The 23,707-nt window shown below is 43.1% G+C and overlaps 1 protein-coding gene across 3 annotated transcripts; it reads right to left on the bottom strand.

Annotated features, from left to right (window-relative positions):
* Positions 1 to 1,931: 1,931 nt before the first annotated feature.
* Positions 1,932 to 23,024, bottom strand: LOC119400501 (uncharacterized). Of its 3 annotated transcripts, none has more exons than XM_037667561.2 (7): positions 22,751 to 23,024; positions 18,675 to 18,789; positions 15,501 to 15,595; positions 12,750 to 12,876; positions 11,241 to 11,432; positions 8,489 to 8,774; positions 1,932 to 2,003 (listed from the first exon to the last, which is right to left on the bottom strand). In XM_037667561.2, exons 1-6 carry the CDS (start codon positions 22,907 to 22,909, stop codon positions 8,677 to 8,679), a joined length of 786 nt encoding a protein of 261 aa, XP_037523489.1. In that variant the 5' UTR covers positions 22,910 to 23,024; the 3' UTR covers positions 1,932 to 2,003; positions 8,489 to 8,676. The 3 variants fall into 3 exon arrangements, with proteins under 3 accessions (XP_037523489.1, XP_037523488.1, XP_037523490.1); XM_037667560.2 differs by lacking the exon at positions 1,932 to 2,003 and adding an exon at positions 3,628 to 5,733; XM_037667562.2 differs by lacking the exon at positions 1,932 to 2,003 and adding an exon at positions 3,628 to 5,733 and having other exon boundaries at positions 22,757 to 23,024.
* Between the last annotated feature and the right edge of the window lie 683 nt (positions 23,025 to 23,707).

Below are 23,707 nucleotides of genomic sequence, written 5' to 3'. Positions count from 1 at the left end.
TATCAAGGGTGATAAGGGCCTCAACTTTTTCGACTGCTTTTCGACATCTATCGCGGTGAAGCAAACGCATCGGGGCAACCTTTAGCTCGGAAGGCTTGAGCTTATAAGCAGAGAAGGTCGATCGTTGCAAGGTGTGACGTCAGACAAAAGTTGAGCCTTATCAAGGGTGATAAGGGCCTCAACTTTTTCGACTGCTTTTCGACATCTATCGCAGTGAAGCAAACGCATCGGGGCAACCTTTAGCTCGGAAGGTCGATCGTTGCAAGGAGTGACGTCAGACAAAAGTTGAGCCTTATCAAGGGTGATAAGGGCCTCAACTTTTTCGACTGCTTTTCGACATCTATCGCGGTGAAGCAAACGCATCGGGGCAACCTTTAGATCGGAAGGCTTGAGCTTATAAGTAGAGAAGGTCGATCGTTGCAAGGTGTGACGTCAGACAAAAGTTGAGCCTTATCAAGGGTGATAAGGGCCTCAACTTTTTCGACTGCTTTTCGACATCTATCGCAGTGAAGCAAACGCATCGGGGCAACCTTTAGCTCGGAAGGTCGATCGTTGCAAGGAGTGACGTCAGACAAAAGTTGAGCCTTATCAAGGGTGATAAGGGCCCCAACTTTTTCGACTGCTTTTCGACATCTATCGCAGTGAAGCAAACGCATCGGGGCAACCTTTAGCTCGGAAGGTCGATCGTTGCAAGGAGTGACGTCAGACAAAAGTTGAGCCTTATCAAGGGTGATAAGGGCCTCAACTTTTTCGACTGCTTTTCGACATCTATCGCAGTGAAGCAACGCATCGGGGCAACCTTTAGCTCGGAAGGTCGATCGTTGCAAGGAGTGACGTCAGACAAAAGTTGAGCCTTATCAAGGGTGATAAGGGCCCCAACTTTTTCGACTGCTTTTCGACATCTATCGCAGTGAAGCAAACGCATCGGGGCAACCTTTAGCTCGGAAGGTCGATCGTTGCAAGGAGTGACGTCAGACAAAAGTTGAGCCTTATCAAGGGTGATAAGGGCCCCAACTTTTTCGACTGCTTTTCGACATCTATCGCAGTGAAGCAAACGCATCGGGGCAACCTTAGCTCGGAAGGTCGATCGTTGCAAGGAGTGACGTCAGACAAAAGTTGAGCCTTATCAAGGGTGATAAGGGCCTCAACTTTTTCGACTGCTTTTCGACATCTATCGCAGTGAAGCAAACGCATCGGGGCAACCTTTAGCTCGGAAGGTCGATCGTTGCAAGGAGTGACGTCAGACAAAAGTTGAGCCTTATCAAGGGTGATAAGGGCCCCAACTTTTTCGACTGCTTTTCGACATCTATCGCAGTGAAGCAAACGCATCGGGGCAACCTTTAGCTCGGAAGGTCGATCGTTGCAAGGAGTGACGTCAGACAAAAGTTGAGCCTTATCAAGGGTGATAAGGGCCTCAACTTTTTCGACTGCTTTTGGTGCTTTGCTATGGGTGCTATGCCATGAAAAGTAAGCTGTAGCGTGTGAAAATTTCGTATTTCTCGATCGAGTTTTTGAAGATTCGTCGAATTATATCAAAATTGAATTTTTTTAATCTAAAAATGGTAAGCCTATAGCCTATGGAAATTTCGTATATTTCCAGTTTTTGAAGATTCGTTGAATGTTATCAAAATTGCAATTGGGTCCATTTTTCTGAAAAAGGTAAGCCTATAGCCTTTGGAAATTTCGTATTTTTAGTTTTTGAAGCTTCACCGAATTTTGTCAAAACTGAATTTCGGATCCATTTTTCTGAAAATGGTAAGCCTATGGTCAGCCTTTGAATATTTCGTATTTTTCCAGTTTTTGAAGATTCGTCGAATATTATCAAAACTAGATTTTGGATCCATTTTTTTTAAAAAAGGTAAGCCTTTGGCTTTTGGCAAAATTGATTTTTTGAGCATTTTGTTTTTACCAAAATGATCTCCAGAATGCACACCACCATACCAAAAAGAAAATTTTATTAGGCAAATCTAGTCGAGGTCATAGTATGGCACGTCCTCTTCAGACTGGAAGAAATCAAAATGAGCACTTTTATGCTTTGAGCACAGACTGATGTTCATGACAACTAATGTTTTATTGTGCTGCTACAATTCCTACTACTGTATCTACCTGTTGATTGTCCATAATCTTTACCACTCTTACTATAATGCCTTACATCTGAAATTCAGAATGCACAAGCAGTATTAGCTACAATCTGCCATTTGATGGAAAGACTCAAAATACTACAAGAAAAAGTCTTCTAGCAACAAGAAACTAACTGCAGAATGCTATGCGAGATAATGGCCCACACTCATGAAGGAAGCAGTCTGAAATATAAGAACAAGGTCGGCAACATGAAGCTTTATGCCAGGCAACCTATGGAACTAGTGTCTGTTTAGGAGTTCAATCTGTCTGAAGCAGCAGTGAGAATTTCAACATATGCATGTAATCCTTCACCTTAAATCTATAAACACAGTACATCTAAAAAAAGTTTTTACATGGCAAGATGTCTCATTAGAATTGTGGCCCATGTTTGGTGATAAGCAAATTAAACAAAGCACACTTTTACCAGTCGAACTGGCACAGAGGGTTTGTTTGCAACAGATGCCATGTTCCAGAGGATAAGTGAATGTGAAGCCCTTAGACATGCACAGTGGGGTGGGGGGGTGGAGGTGGAGATGGTCTTGCAACTTCTGTTTTGCAAGCAGCATGTAGACATTGGTGTCGGCGGGGGTGGAGCGGTGCAAGCAGGGCACTTGCCCCTTCCATGCAACACCAGCGCTTGCCCCACCCAAGCCACACCAGCACTCTCCCATGACAAAATCCTGCCGACGCCCATGCATGTGGAAGCTCTTATCTCAGTTGAAATGACAAACAGCCCTGAAAACATTGACCATGTCGCTGCAGACCTTTGTATATTGTTGCAACTGCGGTAAAATATTTAAAGTTTCTCAAATAGTAGAAATTACCTACGTGAAATAGGCACAGGACAGAACTCTTCACCTGTCTGGTTGGAGCACCAAAAAATAGTTTTCCAGATTTATAGGGATTGCTTGAAGAAATCTGCATGCAAGGGATGTTCTGACTGGACAAGTAAAATCTGCATAAATTGTTCTAATGCAGCCACAGTATGTCAAATGCCATTCTCATTCTCTCAAAATCGGCCAGCTGCCATTTCATTTGGGGCTACAAAAATTGAAATTGGAATCACTCCAAATCCAAAGGTGTCGTTCTTTTCTGGCCTTGCGAAACAATTCTGGAATCCTTCCAAATCCAAAGCCACCATCCCATTTCGGGCTAAGAAATTGATTCTAGAATCATTCCAAAATTCAGGACAACCTTTGTCTCGAGGCTACAGGCGTGCCTTGCGTTGGCCATTGCACAGACCGACATGCGTCACAAAGTGCAATTGTGCACGCAACTACAACGTCACCCTAGGCCTGGCTATGCAAATTCAGTTAAGAAGTCTGCATGCAAATTCTTGTTTTGTTAAAACTATCACTCAGTGGAACCTTCTCTCACATGAGCAGCTGCACGGTGTTAATAATGTTTTTTTTTTTTTTTTTCAAGTTTGTAACCTCTCTGTTGCAACATTCTTTTGCTAAATGGGGAGATGTCTGAATAAATAATAAAGGATCACATACAACCTTTTACAATTTCCTTTGTGCACCCTAACTTGTAAGACTGCCACAAAAGTCACCCTCTAATTGCCTGCTGGCTCAAACTCTGCTTCATTTGTAAAGGCATCAGCGCCGCCTGTGAAATAAAAACTCATGCCTGACCTCTGATGCAGTCCATGGCTATAAATCTATAACACGCGAGTTTTAACAATGGCCTGTACCTACCTTCCGCTTTGACTGAGCGGGCTGAACAAGTGCCACCACATTGGTATAAGCCACTCAAATACCAAAGTCGCAGTTCATTCATTACAAGTGAAATCTTCACAAGTAGCCGTACAGCACTCAGAAAGATGAGGAATCAATTATAGGAAGAGACAACCTGAATAGAGACAAATTTGCAGCCAACATTGATTCATGTTGACCTGGAAGAAAGGGGTTGGCTCAACAACTAATGCTTGTCGATTGATTCATGCATTATACATAAACTCAGTTTTATGCATACGTATCAAGCACATAAAAAGATTGTAAAATGTATTAAGTATACACTTCAAAAGTTCAGAGAGAAAACTAAACGATTTACCTCTCCTCCCCGTTCTTCTTTCTTAATTTGCCTTAGGTACCAAAGCAGAACAACCCACCCGTTTTCCTTCGGTGTACAAGGTCACATAAATCACAGCTCTCTCACATGTCAATACAGTTGTTGCTTATCTTTTCCGAGTACTCCCCCAAATGTTAAGCATTCCTTCAAAGGCAGTATATGTGCAAGTATAATATTCTGTGTTCCTGAATAGGAACCTGACATATAATGCTACAGGTGAAACAAAGCCATGTGCTATTACTAGGGATGTGCGAATAGTAAGTTTTAGGTTCGAAGCGGATATTGATTTGGTTGAATGGAAAACGGTATTTGACTAGAAGACATCCCGAAAACAGCACACATCAAAATCAGTATGGGAAGAGACTACAAGGTTTTATCTGTTCGATCAATTTCTTCACAGCACATGATTGTCCTCGCACTATAGAGTTTTCAATAGTCTCCTCCAAACACTTTCAAAAATATTCAGACAAGTGTACATTTTTTTGTGAATCTGAAAGACACCCCTTACCGATCTTCTGCGTTCAGCTTTGACCTGACCGTTCATTCCTCATGTACACTGGATTCAGCAAGGTTAAGACATTTTGAGTCAACTTGAAGCAATAAGCATTTTTTATGTTATGAAAGTGTTTACCAAATGCTAGAGATGTAATCTATTCAACACAATACTAGATAAGCGATAGATGCTGTAATAGATAGACTGTGAACACATATTACGCAAAACAGTTTATTTGCATGATTCTCGCATATTGTAGAGGGCCAATTCTTCCATGAAAGACGCAAACAACTTAGTGACAAGCAAATGCCAGCCTTGAATACCTGGTCGATGAATTAGTAATGACCTCATGGAAGTGAAGAGGAGGGCACAAAGTTGGAAAATGATAAATTTTGATTGTCCAGTGAAACAGAAGAGCCAATCCAACTTTAGAAGCCTCCGCCCCATTCATGCAGCTCATCAAAACACCGTAGCTAGCATTTCCATATGCATGATTCTTGCACATTGTAGAGGGACAATTCTTCCATGGCCCGTGAGTACAGCTAAGAAATGAGACTTAAAACAACCTGCCGTGTTAGACATTGGGTTTATAAAAAGGTTACTTTGCTGTCGATTTGGTGGTGCAGTCCACATTTCAGAGCTAGGTAACCGATCAAAAACTAGGTTTGTGCAGACTACGGAAAAGCAAGTGTGAGTTTAAAGAAGTCACATTTGTGTATGTATTTTGTTGCAATGTAATTAAATTTCAGTTAGTCAGCAATTGTATCGTCTTCTTTTTTAGTCTGTGTTTGGTACTTTACATGATGAAATTACATCTGGCATGTAAAACAGAAAGAACAACATTGTGGAGAGTATGGTGTAAGCGATTAAGCAGTGTTACTCGGTCACAAACGAGATTTTCAGATAAATTGGTATTGGTAGCAGCTAGCTAGACGAGAACATCAGGTGATTGCTGCATGATATTGCGCCTGTCGACAAAGCCGCTTCAAGACGCCATTCAAACGTGGGATCCTCTGCCGTGGAGCCCAACATAGTCTCTTCACCATCTGCAAAAAGTGGTAGCGTGTGTTCTTGTTAGATTTTATGCATTAAGTGGACATGTTCCACGGCATTCTCTGAACAGTGCCAATGCATGAGCAGACGATACATGAACAGACGACGCGTAAGCAGACTATGCATGAGCAGACGAAGCATTCGCAGACACCGGGGGTGCACGACACAGATGCAGTCAACAGCGCAAGCAGATGCACCGCAATCACAGACGTTTCTAGGAGAGGAGATGAACAGCAGAGCATCAGCACACACGACAGACAGACAGCGGAAGCAAGCTACCACAGCAACCATTCTGGGATACCTGTACCCAACCAACAAACACAACAGTACAGACAAGGACGTGCACCCAGACAGGATCACTACCACAATGTACTTCATTCATGCATTAATATGTCGACAGACAAAGTTACCAGGCACCCTGAACAACCTAAGAACTTCCTAAAGTGTTGTTCTAAATCACCATCATCATCAGCCTATCTCACTGCAGAATGAAGGCCTCTCCCAATGATCTCCAAGCCACCCTGTCCGCCACGACCCGATTTCATTTTATGCTGGCAAATTTATTTATTTCGTCGTTCCACCTAACTTCTTGCCGTCCTCGGCCATGCTTCGCATCCACTCTGGCGCTCTAACAGACCATCTGTTATCTGTCCTGGACATCATTTGATATGCCCAGTTTCATCTTTTTCCTCTTAATATGATACCTTGTAAAGTTATTTTAGCTTGTTTCGCAGAAATTGTTGCATCAACGTTGGCATCAGTGTCGTTGGTTGTGAGTGCCAAATCGATGTTGTCCATGAGTGAAAATTGAAGATAGATGCAAATAAATAAATAAAGATGTTCTGTCCGGGGGAGATTCGAACCCATGCCTTCTGTGTGGCAAGCAGGTGTTCTACCATGGAGCCACGCCAATGCTTGAAACTGCTTCATAAGGAAACACTATAAGAATGTCATGCAGTGGGTGGTGTTGCCTTAACGCATGTAATTGTGTGGCAAAATCGTAGAATCGCACCAGTTGCCAAAACATCTTAACTGCGCAAGGAGTGGTGGTTTAAAGCCGCCCAACCATTACAAAGTGTGCAGGAATCTCCAAAAGGTCAGTGAAGAAAAATTTTAAAACTCTGAAAGTATCTGAAATAGGAGGGTAATATTTTGCCAAGTTCATAGTACAGTAGCATCAAACGTGTGCGCCAAATTTCATCGCAATAGGATTAAAAATGAACATGTTCGTTATGATCCCCACATCTCCCCACCTCATTACAACAAAATTGCACCTTCCACGAAAATTACATGGTTATATACAAAAGTTTGTTATAACCAGAAATTTGCTGTTACCAATAATTCGTCACATCGAGGTTAAAGTGTACCTATATACAAGACCTGGTGCTCCTTGATGTACACTCAAAGTATGGTAAGCAATGTTTTTTCATTCCACATCCCATTGAAGTGTAACCATCAGGGCAAGCAAATGAGCGTGCACTATCATGCACAGTAGCAGAACATCACAGCCAATCAACCGTGATAATGCGAGGCTAAATGGAAACGTATTAGCACAACGAAGCAAGCAGAGTTATGGTTTTCAGATGCAGTATGCAAAAGGTCCTGTTGGCAAACAGTATGATGCATAGCTTCTAAAAGTGCAAAGAGAAAAAACAAGCACGAACCACAGAAGAAGAACAAAGGACAAGTGCTATTTTCATTTGATTGCGTTTAGCGCACAGTTGATTGTGCTGACAAGCAAGAAGCTGCACTTCTTAGAATCCGTGCATGTCATAGTTAAAGCGACCGACAACTGGCCAGAACGTGGTATTAGATCCTGGTATAAACGAAAAGACCGTAAAATATAGTGACCGATTCCAGCATCCTTCTCGTGTTGCGAATATGATTTATATTTTTAAATCTTGAGTAAAAGTAACAAAAACCGGTACGTCGCGCAGCCTAGCGGAAGAGCCTTGAAGCTGGATTATGAAGTCGATCACTTTGCTGTACGTAGTCTGATGCCATAATTAGTCCTCAAAGTTAGTGTATGTATATTATTATCCAGCCCCACTCAATTCTGTGCTGCTTACGAGGTAAAAGGAGCTGCACGGTGAGAAGTGGCGCTGCATTCGCGGTCGCCAGTGGACCATGTCGAGCCGCAACACATGTGCGCGAAGTGCACGCGTGCGCAGTAACTGACCGCGCTCGAACACGAACCGCTCTCGCGCTCACTGTTTGCAGCACATGTTGTCTCGTGTGTATAATGACTTCATATTCACCGCAGATGGAAAAATTCTGATTACAAATGTTTCGCGGCGTTTTCCACTTTACCATTCTGTGATTAGGCACTCTGACCGGTGAGCTTACCGTTGCGCTGAAGAAAATAGGTAGCATGAAAATTGGTTGTCGGTCCCTTTAATGCATTGCTTAGTTTCCGCACATGTTGATGCAATCGATAGTGACTATGTATTAATTTTATTTTTTGAACGTTTGCTGGTACGTATGTTCTTGACACACGTTTACATGAGTGGACGCTTCCCTGGCGATAGTATATCTTTATACGTCTCTCGTTTTGTGTTCTTTAGCTTTTTCTGCTCTTCCTTTCCTGTAGGGGGCTACACCCACATACATGGTGTTATCTGACATTAAAATCTTGTAGCGCTTGTCCAGTGTTCTTTATCCATGGTTCAAGTTTTTCTGCACTTTCAGAAGCTATGGATCAGTACTAACTATCCCGATCACAGGGCCTGCTAGGTATGATGCACTTACGCTATCCTGCTCAGCTTCTTCATTGTCACTGGTGATGCTGTCGATGTTGGAGACAACTTCTTGTGGAGGAGAAGGCTTCAAAGCCTGCGAGGTGCCTGCCAGCAGGGTCTCCGTCGGGTCACTTTGCAGCAGACTCCCCGTCAAGGCCTCGGAAGCCTTTGTTAGCTCCAAGTCAGCTAGGCCTTCTACTATGCCGCCTCCCAGAGCCAGTTCAACTCGATCCTCGGGGAGGACTCCTCCGACTGTGACGAAAAATCCTCGCAAATGGATCTTGTCTCAAAAGACACTGGAAGAAAAGAAAAAGAGCAAAAATTAAAAAATGAATAAAATAAACTTGCAATGCAACATAGTGTCCTCAAAATCTGTCGGGGCATTTGCTGCCATGATTGAAAAATTCTTTGATCAGCACGTTGCCCCACTGTAGAATACGATGCAACTACTGACGGAGTGAATGTTTATCTGTATGCTGCTCGCAGTTCTTATGCAGAACTCCATGTGTCTAATGTGCACCCTTTCCCGTTACCCTGTGCTGTTTTCGATTTTCTGAATATTGTATTTAATTTTATTTTTCATTCTTGGATCTGATGTATTCTTAGCAATCTGTGCCTTTTGCTATTTTTACTCACACTCCTGTAAGAGCCAATCAAGGCTTACAGTATCAATAAAATAAACAAAATAAAACTAGCAATCTGGGCTAGCATACTTCAAACTTTATCCCATTTTGTTTTTGTTTTACATTCACCATTAGCCCTTCCTGATTGGTTAACTCCACCTTTTTCACGACGCCCCAAAGCGTACACTATGCCCTATCGGAAAAGTCACGAAACGTCTCATTATCTCGGAGGCTCTGCTTCTGGCAGTACCGGTTGTCCTGGCCCCTACCAAAACTGGCAGAGGCGGGCGGATTGGCAGAAAGCTTTGTAGCTGTGCCCATCTTTACTGTCAATCAAATAACAACCACAAACTATGAAAACCAACAGTGATAATTAAGAGTATGCAGATATTATGCTAAATTCTGCTGAAAGAAAACATCAAAAAAAAGAAAAAGAAAGAAAGGAGAAAGTGGAAATGTGAGGAATAGTGGGCGAGTGCCCCCAACATAGAACAGAATAAGAAAATGGTGGCTAATTTTGTTCTCAGAGAACAGATATGGCTACATGACTATGTAAAATACAATCATAAACAAAAAATCCACAGCATGTTACACTCTCTGTAACACATGAAGGCGAGAACCTCCCACACACTTGGTAATGCGTTAAGTTATACGACTGGGGACCACACTTCTTGCAAGATATGAGCCATAGAGTGACAGACACACAATATATTAGTTTGACCTTCTCAGTTGATTGCTTTGTTCCTCTGATACAATAGCACTTATCAAAATTAACATCATCCAACCTCTCAAGCTTAGGAGATAGAAGCAGAGACAAATTCCTTAAACTACTTTAAACTAACAATTTATCCCTAGGCCCATTTCTATATCTATTGCAGTTATCTATGAGAACTACACACCACCGTAGACATGGTGCATGAACAGCATACTTTGCTAGAACAAACACATTTAAAGTATTTCCTCCTACTATAACCTTATGGCATTGTATAAGTGACTCAAGATCCCAAGCTTATAGTAACATTTTTTTTCAAGATTATTTTCATTGGTTGTAGCATTTGTTATCCTCCCTGCTTGGACCACACGTCCACAGTATCCTATAAATAAAAATTTTTAAATCCACACACAATCTCCTTTGGGAGTTGTCTAAGTGATGCGTAAGCATAGAGTTTTAGTATTGGAGGTTGCAGCCTTCCCAAGAACATTGGTTTCAGGCGTCATCGCAATTCCGTCTTTTATCTTCCTTCTAACATTTGTCATTGTCTGGAATGGCAGCGCTGAAGGCTCAGTGCGTGACCACTGAAACGCGCGTTTGTCGTCAAATTTTCGCAAGGTCAAAATTTTCCCGATTTGTACGATCCTACATGTCGACCTTACATGTTGTCCTACGGAGGGCTTTTATTCCACCACCATGAAATACAACGAGGACTTCACAGAAAGTGTTATCCTTTTGCATTTGTTCTGTACCGTGGGTACAGCGCATTCATGTGGTTCAGACATATTCACATTCTGTAAGCGTCAGTGTGTAGTAACCCAGTAGTTAAGAGACTCGCCTTTGGAGCTTGGGGGCTCAAATTCAAACCCAGCCCTGATAAGAAAATTTATTGTTTTATTTGACAAGTTCTGCAGATTGGGCAATTTGGTGCATCATAATCTCGTTTTGCTATAGTGCAGCTCAGTTTCAGCCTGAAGGAAAGATACAATAACAAAGAAGGAAATGATAGGCAACAGGATGAGCGCTAAACTTCCAACTTGTGTTTATTCCATAGCCCTATAAAACATTATATGGCTCGCTTACAGCACAAGTGATGCCACACACATGACAAAAAAAAAAAAAAAATTAAATTATTTGCTTATGGTGATGATTGTATTGCATGACTGAGGGATGGACAGTCGTAAAGTGTTTCATCGTGTCTGTATAAAAAAATACTTACGCATAAACAATACTTATTCATAGAATGCATAAGTCATGATTGACAAATCAGGGAAAAAAATGTCAACAGAAATCAAGTGCGTGGATAACATTTTAGTACCTTTTGATTAGCAGCTACTACCTTTACTATCTTGTCACCACAATTCGAAAAAAAAGTAAGATCCATAACTCAGATGAAGTTCTCCGAATAGTGCACACGAAACTCTTACTCATTTGACGAAGCACACAGGTGTCGTCATCTTCCGCATCGCTGGCGGGCTCGCAGTGTTGTTCTTTCTGCAGCGTGTTTGCCCACGACAACAGGTCAGGACGAGTATAATCAAAGGCGTCTCTCTTGGGTATTCGAGCTGCCTTGAGCTGTTCTTCAGCTGTATCGATGCCAGGCCCACTGTATCGAGTATCTGCGAGTCAGAACAACTCTCACTGATGCCACATGCAGAGTCATTACGACTACTAATGTGTGAAACAGTGCAGCAAGACAAAAGGAGATACAGTTAAACCTTGCCGTAACAAAGTCTCTCTGACGTAAAAACAGTTTCATTATAACCAAAAGTTTGTTTTAAGCATATATATACTTAACAATGTTTTAATGCCAAGACTATTTTTCATTTCGTTATAACTGATAATTTGTTATATATTTTCATTTGCTACATCGAGGTTCGACCATGGAAAGGGATACAACTCAAGCCTCAATACTTTTCTAGAAAGCATATAACATGCACATGCACATGCACCCCCCCCCCCCACACACACACATACAAAAAGGAGAATCTTGGAGAAATACAGAAAAGTCGTGTCAACAGCAGTCATTCTTGGCACAGCATAGTTTAAAGAGAAAAAACAGTTTTAACCATGTTAGCAAATTACCCTTTCACAGCACCAAAGGCATCACCCTTGCAGCAAGGAGACGCTCGGTAAGCGAAAAACATGTGAAAAGAAAATGGAGGTGGCAGCACCACCTTGAAGTTCCAGCACCAACTGCCATGACATCATAGGTTTGGACAGCATCTACCAAAGTCTACATGATTCTAAATTGATAAAGATGAAGTAGATTGCCTGCTGAAGGGACCAGAGACTTAACATACCAAGTATCAGGAAATTTCAATCGGGCAATGCGGAGTTATGGTGCGAAATTTAAGAGTAAAACATTAACCTTAATTTTTTTCTTCTATAAGTAAACCTATGATGGTGAAATGAGCAATAGTAGAGTTTTCAAAGGACAATTTATCAATCTAAACTTATTGTTTTGGTTTAGTGTCCCTTTAACAAAGCGCTACACAGATTCTTGTACAAAGCTTCCACATTTTGATATAGCCTAAAAAATTACCACAGAAAGCCCTGGCACTGTACCGTTTGGTTTATCCATTGGATTAGGATTAATGTGTGGCTATGTCTGATTGAAGTACCTGTTGCTTCATATGATCTTGCAAACATCATTAACTACATGTGATGTCTGCAAATTTTCAAACATTAAGTGGAAAAGTACCTTTTTGCAAATCTGTGCGACAGATTTATACATGCACACATGACCGGTAATTGTTGCTTAAACACGAACTCGGTGTTCGCTTTCATATTGATCACAACTGTAATGTCTATCATTTGCATGCTGGCTAAGCCTTCATACATGCAGCGCTCATAAACACTTGCGTAAGAGTACCCGATAGTGATTTTTAAAGAAAACTTTAAATCCTTTGGCAAAATTCACAATGAAAACGCACCACGCGCTGATGCCGGCTGGCATGGGTATAGTGGCAACTGGGCAGCACGGTTCCGTGACTTGCGGGAGGTGGTGCGAGGGCGGGCTCCCATTGGCTGCTTCACCATTTGAACTGTCTCTGTCATTTGCTGGTCAAGAGAAGAAAAAAGAAACAATGTGACAAGCAACAGATTCCTGATTATCCAAGGTAGTCATGATGTAATGTGCATTAATTGAAACAGCTGTGCTCCCATACGTGCACAGCCACAGAAAATGTGGTTCTCGATCAACATTCCACAAAAAGAACTTTTTGAACGTTAAGCTCACCCAGTACCCAGCTGCTCAGTTTATTTAATAAATTTGATTGCAGACTGACGTCATCTGTGACCGAAATCTTCAATAAGACGGGACTAGATGTGCTACCCTTACGCCAGCGCACATTACCTCAACTGTATTTTTCAAATTGACCACAGCAACACGTGTATTGACTTAATGAACATTATTTATCAAGCTGCTACGTTATCTCACAGGTTGTCACAGAAATAAATCAAGCTGCAGCTACACAAACACATTTTTGCAGGACAAAAACATCTTACATGTAATCTTTTCGTATAACGATTTAAGTGAAATGCATTGTCTCCATCAGTTGCAGAAGTTAGTACTTGTGTTTCCAGATTTATCTGGAAAAAGTCTCCAATCTGATAACTTCCTTTACCATGTACCTTCCCAGACTAACGTCTCTGCTGTAGTTTAATTAATATGTCCAGAATTCTTCATATAAGCCACCTGTTTGCCTGCACACAGATTTGCACATTCATCCTCAACACAGAATGGATATGCATATCTAAATAATGTGTGTACCCCAAGTGTTTCACGTTAAATGTACATTACTGTTTTTGCTGCTTTCCATTCTTTTTAAAGGAATACTGACACGAGATTTAAATATTTTCGGATTGTTGCTCTAAATAAAAACACTGGTGTTGAGAAACCTAAAATGAGGACCGTGGTGCCTGGGAAAGCATTGAATATACTTTAAATACCACTACCCTAAAAAGACTCAGTTTTGATATTGTGGAGAGTGTCAACACTGCATACCAAGTAAATGTAAAATGTCCCACTTGCGATGCCTTCAATTTGTTCATGTCAGTACCCTTCTAAAGGGACCGACAACTGATTTTTTTCGACCCAGTTTTTTACGACACAATAGAAAGCTCACCCTTCGTAGAGTTTGTAGGTGCAGTGGTTAATCCCAAAAGCGCGTGGTTATTTCATTACCAGTATTTTTCTATCTGAAAAGCCCCTGAACACATCCTCCAGCAACACTGTGAAGTGACAGCGATGCCGATAGCCCTCCTTGCATTATGCTCAAGGTTTTTCTTTCACAGGAGTGGGTGAAACTGTGGTTAACCACCTTCATATGACATTTTTTACTGTTTTGGACTACGAAAAGCAGGTAGAACAAGTTTTCCGAACACTCGTCATCACATGATATCTCTTTACCGCCTCGCGAGCTAGGCACTCATGGCCTCCGTGATTGGTTCTGGCAATGCATCGCCGGAGGTAATCTCGGAGGCCACGAGATGCTGTTCATACTTTTCCAACACATCGGCAGGTACCGCTAGGCCCTCAGCTAACAACGTTCACGACGCCGCTCATGAGCATCGGGTCATACGTCAAGCGAAGACGGCGGCACTGTTCTGCTCATTGCAAACGAATGCATATCTGCATGTTTTAAGTTAGAAAAGATTGTAATAAAAAGTGTGCTGTATTTCAATGCTAACATAGAGACAATTATTAGCATACACCAGTAAAAGGCCACGTGATAGGTACATGTGCACGTTCACTTTTTTGCCACCAGAGGCACCAAAAGTAATTTTGAGTGAACAAATAAAAATATAAATCTGCGTTTAAAGAGAAAAACAGGGTTCGTTTTAGAAAATACAATAAAATATTCTTCTATTAGTGGGGTTATTTCAATTCGTGTTCTGAGCAGTTGTCGGTCCCTTTAAGGGCACTTGTGTCACCGTTTATTGGGCTGCCATTGGTTATGGGGAGACGTGGAACTTTAAAACTTTTTTTTGAACTCTTCATCGATTTTAATGGAACTTGCAGAACTAAAGAATGTTTGTGTGCTGATTACAAATATGCAATTGTTTTTTTCTATGATAAGTAGTTTCCAGGATCTCACAAACACCTACTTCTTTGTTTAAGGCCTAATTAGCTAATTAAAAACAACCTGCACACCAATGTACAATCCACAGAATACATTGAGAATGTTTGTAGTGTGTCGTAAAGTATAAATCATTGCTTTAGGCCATTTCCAAGCAGAGTTGTGGGCTGTTGCACCCAATTTAAAGAATGCCCTCATTAATACTCAAAACAAAACCTTAATACAAAACATTTTCTTAAGAAAGTACTATAGCAAAATTTGCCTTACGACACATCGCATCTGTTTATCTTAGAAGCGAAAAAGAAATCGTAATGATAACCCAGACTGAACACAAGATATTGCTCCTCTATACAGGAAGAGCATGAAAAATTGTTTCCTGTTCTGCCCTCAATTTAAAGGGCAGGATGCACGGTTTTGGTTTTTTTAAAGTAAGATATGGATAGAAGAAATGAAAATTTGTGACTAGGTGCACAATGATGTCAGGAATGTGAAGAGATGGCCAGCAAAAACTAGACTTTTTGGTTGATTTTCGTTCTCTAAGTGCCACGTCCCCTTATGGCGCAATGCCAGAAGCTGTTAAGACAGCCAACTAAAGGAGAGTACCTTTTCATAGCCAAGGGTACCGGGCTTTTGAGGTGGCATAGAAGCAGCTGGCATCAATTCTTCCACATGTGGCACTTTAACTCGCTCTTCAGAAGCTGCAAAGTTGCACAAACATCTAGATGAAAAGTGTTCAGGCCAACGACCATTCAGCAATCCCTCGCATACAATCCTTTTGTCAATAAACATGCGTGGGCAATGGCTTCTAGCCTCAGGGGGATATGTGGAACGGATGCCCTATATGTCAAGCACCACTAGTATTACACAACCACTATACAACAGAATTCCCCTAATAAGTTTTTCATGAAACCGCAAAAAAAAGTAGCAGTGGGAAAACGTATAATGTAAATGCAAAGTTAAAACCATAAAAAAGTGCTGTTAAAAAAATAAGATAAACAGACTGCACACACAGCTCTACCTCAGAAGAGAGAGAGAGACAATTTATTTAGAGAAAGGCAGAGAGGTCGGCCTGAGCTATAGTTTGCTCTGGCCTGCTAGTCTACACTGGGGAGGGGGGACAGGGGAGCGAAAGAGTGATGAATGACGATGGTAAGGTAGGGAGATGAGAATATAGTTCGTGACGCTGGGGCAACTCTAAAGATGTGCATCCACTCCAGTGGCTTGTAAGAAGGCTATGACTGCTTCGATAACCACACTTGTGCTGCTGACATCAGGCCAAGGACCTAACACAACCTCATCGGTTAATAGCCTACTATGATATTGCCCAATCGATGAGATCAGTTTCTGTCGTTCTCGTGCGTATGCTGGACAGGCATAAAATATATGTTCAAGTGTCTCTGGTATCCGACAATGACCACAATCGGGACCTGTGTCACTGCAGCCTCAGAAGAATTTATATTAATAAGGTTAGGACTTAAGAACGTCTGAAATGTCAATATTATACGCAGCAGTACTTCAGTAATCGCGAAATTAAGGCAATTGTAGGACACGATTTGCACCACCAGTGGGACATTCTGGAACACAAGTCCTATGATGAAGTAGGACCTCAGTACAATTAATCACAGGTACTCAAACTTCCCATGACAAAGAAAAACATTAATTGCATCACAACATGGAATAAAACAGACTTTCTTTATTTGAGTCCGATTCATACAAAAAAGAACTTGACTAGGGGCGGCGCCAGGATTTTTTTTCTTTTTTCTTTTTACTGGGGGGGGGGGGCAACCACGACAAGCGAGTTCCTAGGGGGGGGGGGGGGTATGGCAGGGAGGCGGGGAACATATGCATTGCGTTTTGACTATGTTTGCTCTTGGAGTAGGCGGACAGGGGGGTGGGGCCAGGCGGAAAACCGAGTCTAACCAATAGTGCAGTCAATCTGTGATAACTTAGAATGGCGTTGCAAGGTCCACTGAGCTAAAACCTTTGTTTTGTGTGTAGATGACACACCACACTTGGTAAAGCCACAGAACAAAAGACTGTTGGGCAAGTTGGAAAGTCACATGGAAGAGGGGATGCGCAGGACGCTGACGCAACTGTGAACGTGTTCCCGCTTCCTCTTTTCTGTGTTAGTGTCCTTTCCGCACAACACCGCTTCAAGATGGCAAAGCTAATAGTGCATACACACCAAGTAGCCGGCATGTCTTTAGAGAACACATTGCACTGTGGAAGCATCAGCTTCCATCAATGACATGATTCCATATAGTACAGAACACTGCAGTTGCTTACAATGCATTATACAAGTGGACTGGCACATGACATCAGACACTGGTTAGACTTCTGCGCAAGTAGGAACACATTTCCTGTTTTTATTTTAACACCAGTAAATCTGCTCTCCGAGGTGTCACTCATACATCTGTAAAAAAATGGGAGTGCGAGCTGACTATGTCAACAGTGTTGCTCTAACAACCATAATGCTACAAAAGCATTAACCGTTTCACTGCCAGTTTATTATTATTTTTTTTTGGCATTACTCCACACTTCCTGCCAGTCTTTTTTCTTCATTTTTTTTTTGTGCATGTGAAAATTCTGTGCTTGCAGTGCAGTAGGATGCTTTTTAAACATTTTTATTGCGGAGTATCTAATAATAAAAAAAACTTGCAATCATTACAAGCAAACTAACAGTTACAAGAAATTAACTAATGAAAGTGATCAGCCACTAATTATCCACTTTCTTCGGAGTCCGAATTGATCAAGAGCTCTTGAACTTCTTCCATCAAATAGTGCACACAAGAGGCACGCCGACTCGCGACTCGCTGTGGCTGCGCTGCTGAGACGCGACCCAACGCGAATGTAGAAACATGCACTGTTGTGAAAAATTTTACAAGTTATATTTATTTATATGTCCTCTCCATATATGAATGAATATGCCCGCATTATTATGATTCTTTTTTTTAAGAGTTCTCACATGTGACAATGGCAGGGCTTGTGTGTGTGTGTGGTCGCCTGAGTTATTTCGCGATTGACAGTGAAAGTGTTAAGAAGCAAGCAGTGATGTATTCAAAATTCAGGTGCAACGTTGCGATGCATCAAAATGCAAGTGAACCGAGATTTCTGGATTGTGCAACCAAACCATAGAGGCAAGAGACTGCCACATGTAGCCGAATATAAAACACCGAAAGCTTTTATGACGACTGACTGACTGACTGACTGAAAAACATTTATTTACAAAAGTTGTTTAGAAGGAAGCTGGGGAGCCACCCTCCCTGTAAAGGGTGGCAGCCCTCAAGGGGCCGCCCAGTACAAACACTAGGTGGGCTCCCTCTTACGGGAGCCCATTGGTGTCAGCTGTGGCCCCGGCCCACTAGACCAAGGTCCATTGGGTCAGAGCAGTGGAGCAGGGCTGCCTCCCAGTCCTCCCGGAAAGGGTTAGGTAGAGGGCTTAGGTTTGGGGTTCTTTGGCTTGCCCACATCATGTGAAAAATGTCACAGGAATCTTCCTCACAGTGTGGACACTTACCCGTGCAAGCGGGGTCGTAGTGTTTTATGACTGCCGGGCACAAGAGAGTTTTGGTATAAAGGCGAAGGAGGATTCGCTCCCCCGCCTTCGTGAGGCCCTTACAGGGTTTGGGATAGATGTTATGGCCGGAGCGATAAAATTGTGTGACCTCCTTAAAGGTTTAGACGATGTACCATCCTACTAAGGCTTTATTATTGATACTGCAGTATCACTGAATAACTAATTCAACAAATAAGCAAACAAATAAAGAAACCACTTACGCTGAATATGTTTTAATATTGCCATAGGGACAGTTCTTGAGCGTGGCTTTGGTGAGGGCAGCGTCCCAGCTGGCATTTTTGATGCTGTCTCAGTGGGATGACTCGGCGGGGGAGGCTGTCGAGAAGGGAGAGACAAACTGACATTAAGTATTTGTGCATCAACTGCATGGATCTAACTAGGACACTAGTTAGACAAAGAAATTGACCAAGTGAGCCCTACCAGCAAAAAAAAAGGGGGGCAAAAACAAATCTTACATGTTCTGACAACATTCTTTTGCTTAAATGCCTACCTATAACAAAGATATGCATGATAGCCTAAGTTGCTTATGCACCATTAAAACCAACCATAACAAAGGCTACTCAATTACTCAATTTTACGGGTCAAAAGTAAGAAGACGCCGACCAAAAACTTGAAAAATAATAACAAAGACGTTTCGGCTCCCGTACGGGGGCCTTGTTCACAAATGAAGCAACGAAAGAATGCGGGTTGACTATGTACGTGCAAATAGATGGCGCAAACAGCGTGCGTAAACAGAAGGAGGGTGCCGTCATTGCGATTTAGAGTGGTATCAGTGGTTTGGATTAGTAATGACTCGAGATGAAGTCGCGAGGTTAGATTTCTCTCAGTGGCTAGCACATGCGCACTGGCCCAGTCAATGTCATGTCCCTTTGACACAGAATGCTCGGCGAGTGCATTTGAAGCCACTTTTTCTTTTTTAACGTCGTAACAGTGTTCCCTCAGGCGCCTTTGAAAATCGCCTGTCTCGCCGATGTACACATGGTCACAGTCTGAACAGGGAATATTGTATACGACGCCTGGGAACTTGTCTTTAGGAAGCTTGTCCTTCACGTTTGTCAGCACACTTTTCAGCCTTTTCACCGGCACATGCGACATGTGTACGTCAAAGGAACGGAGCACGCGTGCTAAGGCCTCACTGGTTCCGGGAGCATATGGTATCGCGGCACGCTTACACAGAGCAGGCACGGAGGAGGCACTGATAGGCAGACGGGATAATTGGCGCTGCACAGAATTAATAAACGAAGCAGGGTAGCCGTTGCCTGAAAGTTCAGCATGCAGCAATTTCAGGTCTTTTTGCAAGTCGTCTGAAGAGCTACAGGTTTGTTGCGCGCGTTGTATGAGTGAGGAGGCGACGGAGCGTTTGTGGCAAGCAGGATGAATTGAAGTGAAGTTTAAGTAGCGTCCTGTGTGTGTAGCCTTTCGATACACGTTAAAACGAAGTCCTGTCCCTTCACGCTGCACCAAAACGTCAAGGAATGGAAGGCGACGATCCTTCTCCAGTTCAACTGTGAAATTTATGACCGGTTCAATTGAGTTTAGGTGTGACGAAAACGCATCCAGGGCATCCTTCTTTATCACGGAGAAACAGTCATCCACATACCGAAGAAAAATTCTTGGCTGAGGCATGAATGCTGCGATAGCCCTGCGTTCGACTGATTCCATCGTTAGGTTTGCAGTGGTGACCGAGAGGGAGGCACCCATGGGCGTTCCTTGACGTTTCGAAGTTTGACGTTTCGAAGACGTTTCGGCCCCCGTACGGGAGCCGAAACGTCTTTGTTATTATTTTTTAAGTTTTTGGTCGGCGTCTTCTTACTTTTGACCATGATTGTTCCCGACCAGACGAGTTTTCGTCGAACTCTTGATTTTACTCAATTTTACGTCCTCCAGTTTAATCTGGCTTTAAACACATTTTGTGATTTTCATCTGTGTGCACACATGCGCTGCCAGCCGACAGCGCCAAGGCTGCATGTTTCCGTATCCTAAAGGGCGCAGCAGCAAAACTTCCAGTCACCATCACAGGCAGGAAAGTCATGCGTGCTCGGTCCCTGCCGGCAGCAAGTTATGTTTTCGTCCACTTTAATTTCTTCACAATTACTACAAATGACACCCCCTATACCTTCCTTGCTTTGTCTGTTAGTTCTCATTAACGTTGTGTCTAACAAAGAAAAACGAGCCCTTGAAAATTCCCCTTCTTTCGTGACCTGAGCAGGAAATCAAGCATGATGTCATATCACTGCCAAAATTAGAATGAAAGGGAAACGTTCTGCCTAGCATTATGTAAGTATCACTATTTTGCCAGTGTCAGTGGTTGGCCCTTGGCAATGGGGCGCCGGTAACCTAGGCCGTGCCACTTCATGGTTCTCACTACTTTACCATCATTACTACCAGCCGCGGTGACGTGGTTGTTATGGCGCTAACTGCTGACCCGAGGGTCACAGGATTGAATACGGGCCGCTGCAGCCGCATTTCGATGGAGGTGAAATGCCAGAGGCCCGCGTTCTTAGATTTAGGTGCATGGTGAAGAACACCAGATGGTGAAAATTTCCAGAGCCCTCCACGATGGCGTCCCTCATAATCACATCATGGTTTTGGGACGTAAATTTAAAGCCCAACAATTATTATCATGCCACCATCACTACTGCCAAAACCAGAGAGTTGACAGTGATGAGCCGCTCTATTAACGACTTCAGAAGTGACGTTTCAGAGCAGGTCACATGACTCCCCAGCATATGACGGCCACCAGAAGTTCCGCTGCTGTGCTCTTAGGGTATGCAAACATGCGCCAGGGCACTCGCGTGGCTACACAGTCCCTCTTGTACATGTAAAAACCTGTGCTAAAAAAACACTGCGCGACTTTTTCGAGCAGTTGGGTCTGGCCAGCTGACTGCTCCAGGGGTCCGAACAGCACCAATATGTGGAGCTGCCCAAGGAGGTAGCTCCACAAGCCAACCATGAGATATTTCAGACGCTCCTCTTTACGTATGCTAATAATCACACATTATTCTCTCCTCATGTCGTTTATGACTCTCCTCCCACATTCCCTGCTGACCACGCTAGGCTGCAGCTTACATTAGACAGCTACAGTGCGGTCAGCGGCAAAATTTCCTTTTCTCCCCCTCCTTTCTTTTTTCCAAATTAAAATCCCTTTATATAGTCAAGAGTTCAACAAAAGTGCGTCTGGTCAGGTAACATGATGAGGATGACTCTGACCAAGTCAAGGTGAAAACACACACGTTTCAGGAGCCGTACGGGTTCCTTGATCATAGGGTCATCCTAAATTCAGAACAAATGCACACTACACCTGGTTAGTCTGCGTTCGTCCCGTTTTCTTCAATTTTGATGTCTCGTCCCCAGCACAGTTTAAGTTCTCAAAATAATGTCTTACCAACTAGCGCCCCAACACGCTCCTTGAACCATTTAATTGCCACTATGACTACTCTACTGAGCACAGAAATAATGACCAGTTGAGCTGGTCTTTCTTTCTCTGTACAGCATAGTAGCTTAAGAGTACTGTGCTTGAATGACATAGCAGAACGAGTTATGGCGGACTGTATAAAGCAGGCAGCACTGTAAACCTATCAAGAAAAGCTATGGCATATCCAACCTCCTTGGGCATATCCTGCCACCGAAACGCGCAGCCGGTCGCGGGAATCCTTATCCATGGGTTCCTGGTGGTGGTCGACCCTATATACGCGCAGCAAGGGCACTTGCGTCGAATATTTGATCAATGTAATCACCGTCCACTGACCAGAGGGCGCCACTAGCTTTCACTCCAAGTGCCGCTTGCATTGGCCGCTAGGGGCGCTAGGGGCACGAATAAAATGAGACGCGCATTTGAGGGGAGACGCGTGCTCGCGTCTCAAGTCTGGCTGGTATGATGGCGTGGGGAGACACGCGCGTCGCGTTCGCTTCTTGTCCAGCCACGGCACAATTTTGCTTCTTCTATCGGCTAGGCTATAGTGTTCTAGTACACTATAGGCTAGGCTGTGCGCTCTGACGCTGCAGCCGGATTGAAAACGTTTGCGAAGCCAGATAAAGGGTGTGAGAACGGTCTCAAAACAGATTTGCTGTCTTTGATTTCACCACAGTAATACAGACAACCACGGTATCAGATACTGATTAACCTCTCTTGATTTTTCTTTCCCTTTATCATCTACTTTAAAGATCTTTTGTACTGCAAGACGAGTGGCGCTGTTGCGCGCAGCGTAGTTAGCGCAGCAATAAATAAGAACCCGATGACTCATGTGAATATAGAAATAGATTAAATTAAACTTACACTTACGATGAAGTGACCGTGCTCTTTTGCCTGTCGCTTGAGGCAGCGGAATAGCGGCACTTCGTTCAGAGGCAGAAGCTCGACACCTCGTCCACAGCAAGGCAGTGGCACACATATTTGATCGGCAGCAGGGAGCTGTGACGCTCGTTTACTGTCCATATCGCGTACAAGGTACTACAATACGCAGGTGATGCACAAAAAAGACCGATAAGGCGTTCTATGGCTACTCTACAACGAACGCGAGCCAGAGAACATCGCCGCGCGCGCTTTCTTGTACTAGCAGAAACTTGCTCGAGCTTCTAGAGCGACGACGTCAACGACGTCACATCGGTCACATATCACAGTGAGCGATGATGATAGCATGATAGCATCACAGTCCGTCAGCGTTGTCCCTAAATTTGCTAGCCACTTCGTCAAGCAAACACACCGCCTTGCATGAATTCAGTAGGGGGAGTTATTTGGAAATAATCCTTTCTGTTCGTTTGGCCTGTTCAGGCACGCGTGGTGTTCCCCGCTGAATGGTGAGGAGCCAAAGGGAGCCGCTATTTTGTAGCGGTGCCTTTTCTGATGCTAATGCCTTTTCGTGCTTATCGCGCTTGGCCACTGAGAGGGACGCTCCGTTCACTTTATCAACGGGATCAGCCGGCCACCGTGAGTACTGGTGGTGGATGATAAGAGGCATAAAGCATCGCTTCAGAGTTCAGAATACCGACCCAGTCATTCACTGAACTGAAACAGTAGCAGCTCAGTGTTTTACATTCTATGTATTTGATACGGACACGCTCGCAATAAACTCCCTAGATTAAAGAAAAAAATCTAGGTGCTTTAATTCACAACCGCCGTGCGAAGTACCATCCCAATTCAAAACGTATTCATGGGGTAATAAGCTTCGTTGAGAAGCGATGTCTATCAAGATAACTAGAAAGTAGATCGCCAACCGGCGCCACCCAGTGAGAA

The sequence above is a fragment of the Rhipicephalus sanguineus genome, chromosome 7 (assembly GCF_013339695.2).
Source record: "Rhipicephalus sanguineus isolate Rsan-2018 chromosome 7, BIME_Rsan_1.4, whole genome shotgun sequence".
Taxonomy (NCBI): Eukaryota; Metazoa; Arthropoda; class Arachnida; order Ixodida; family Ixodidae; genus Rhipicephalus; species Rhipicephalus sanguineus.
The sequence above is the reverse complement of the archived record's forward strand: the minus strand, read 5'-3'. Positions and strand labels throughout refer to the sequence as shown.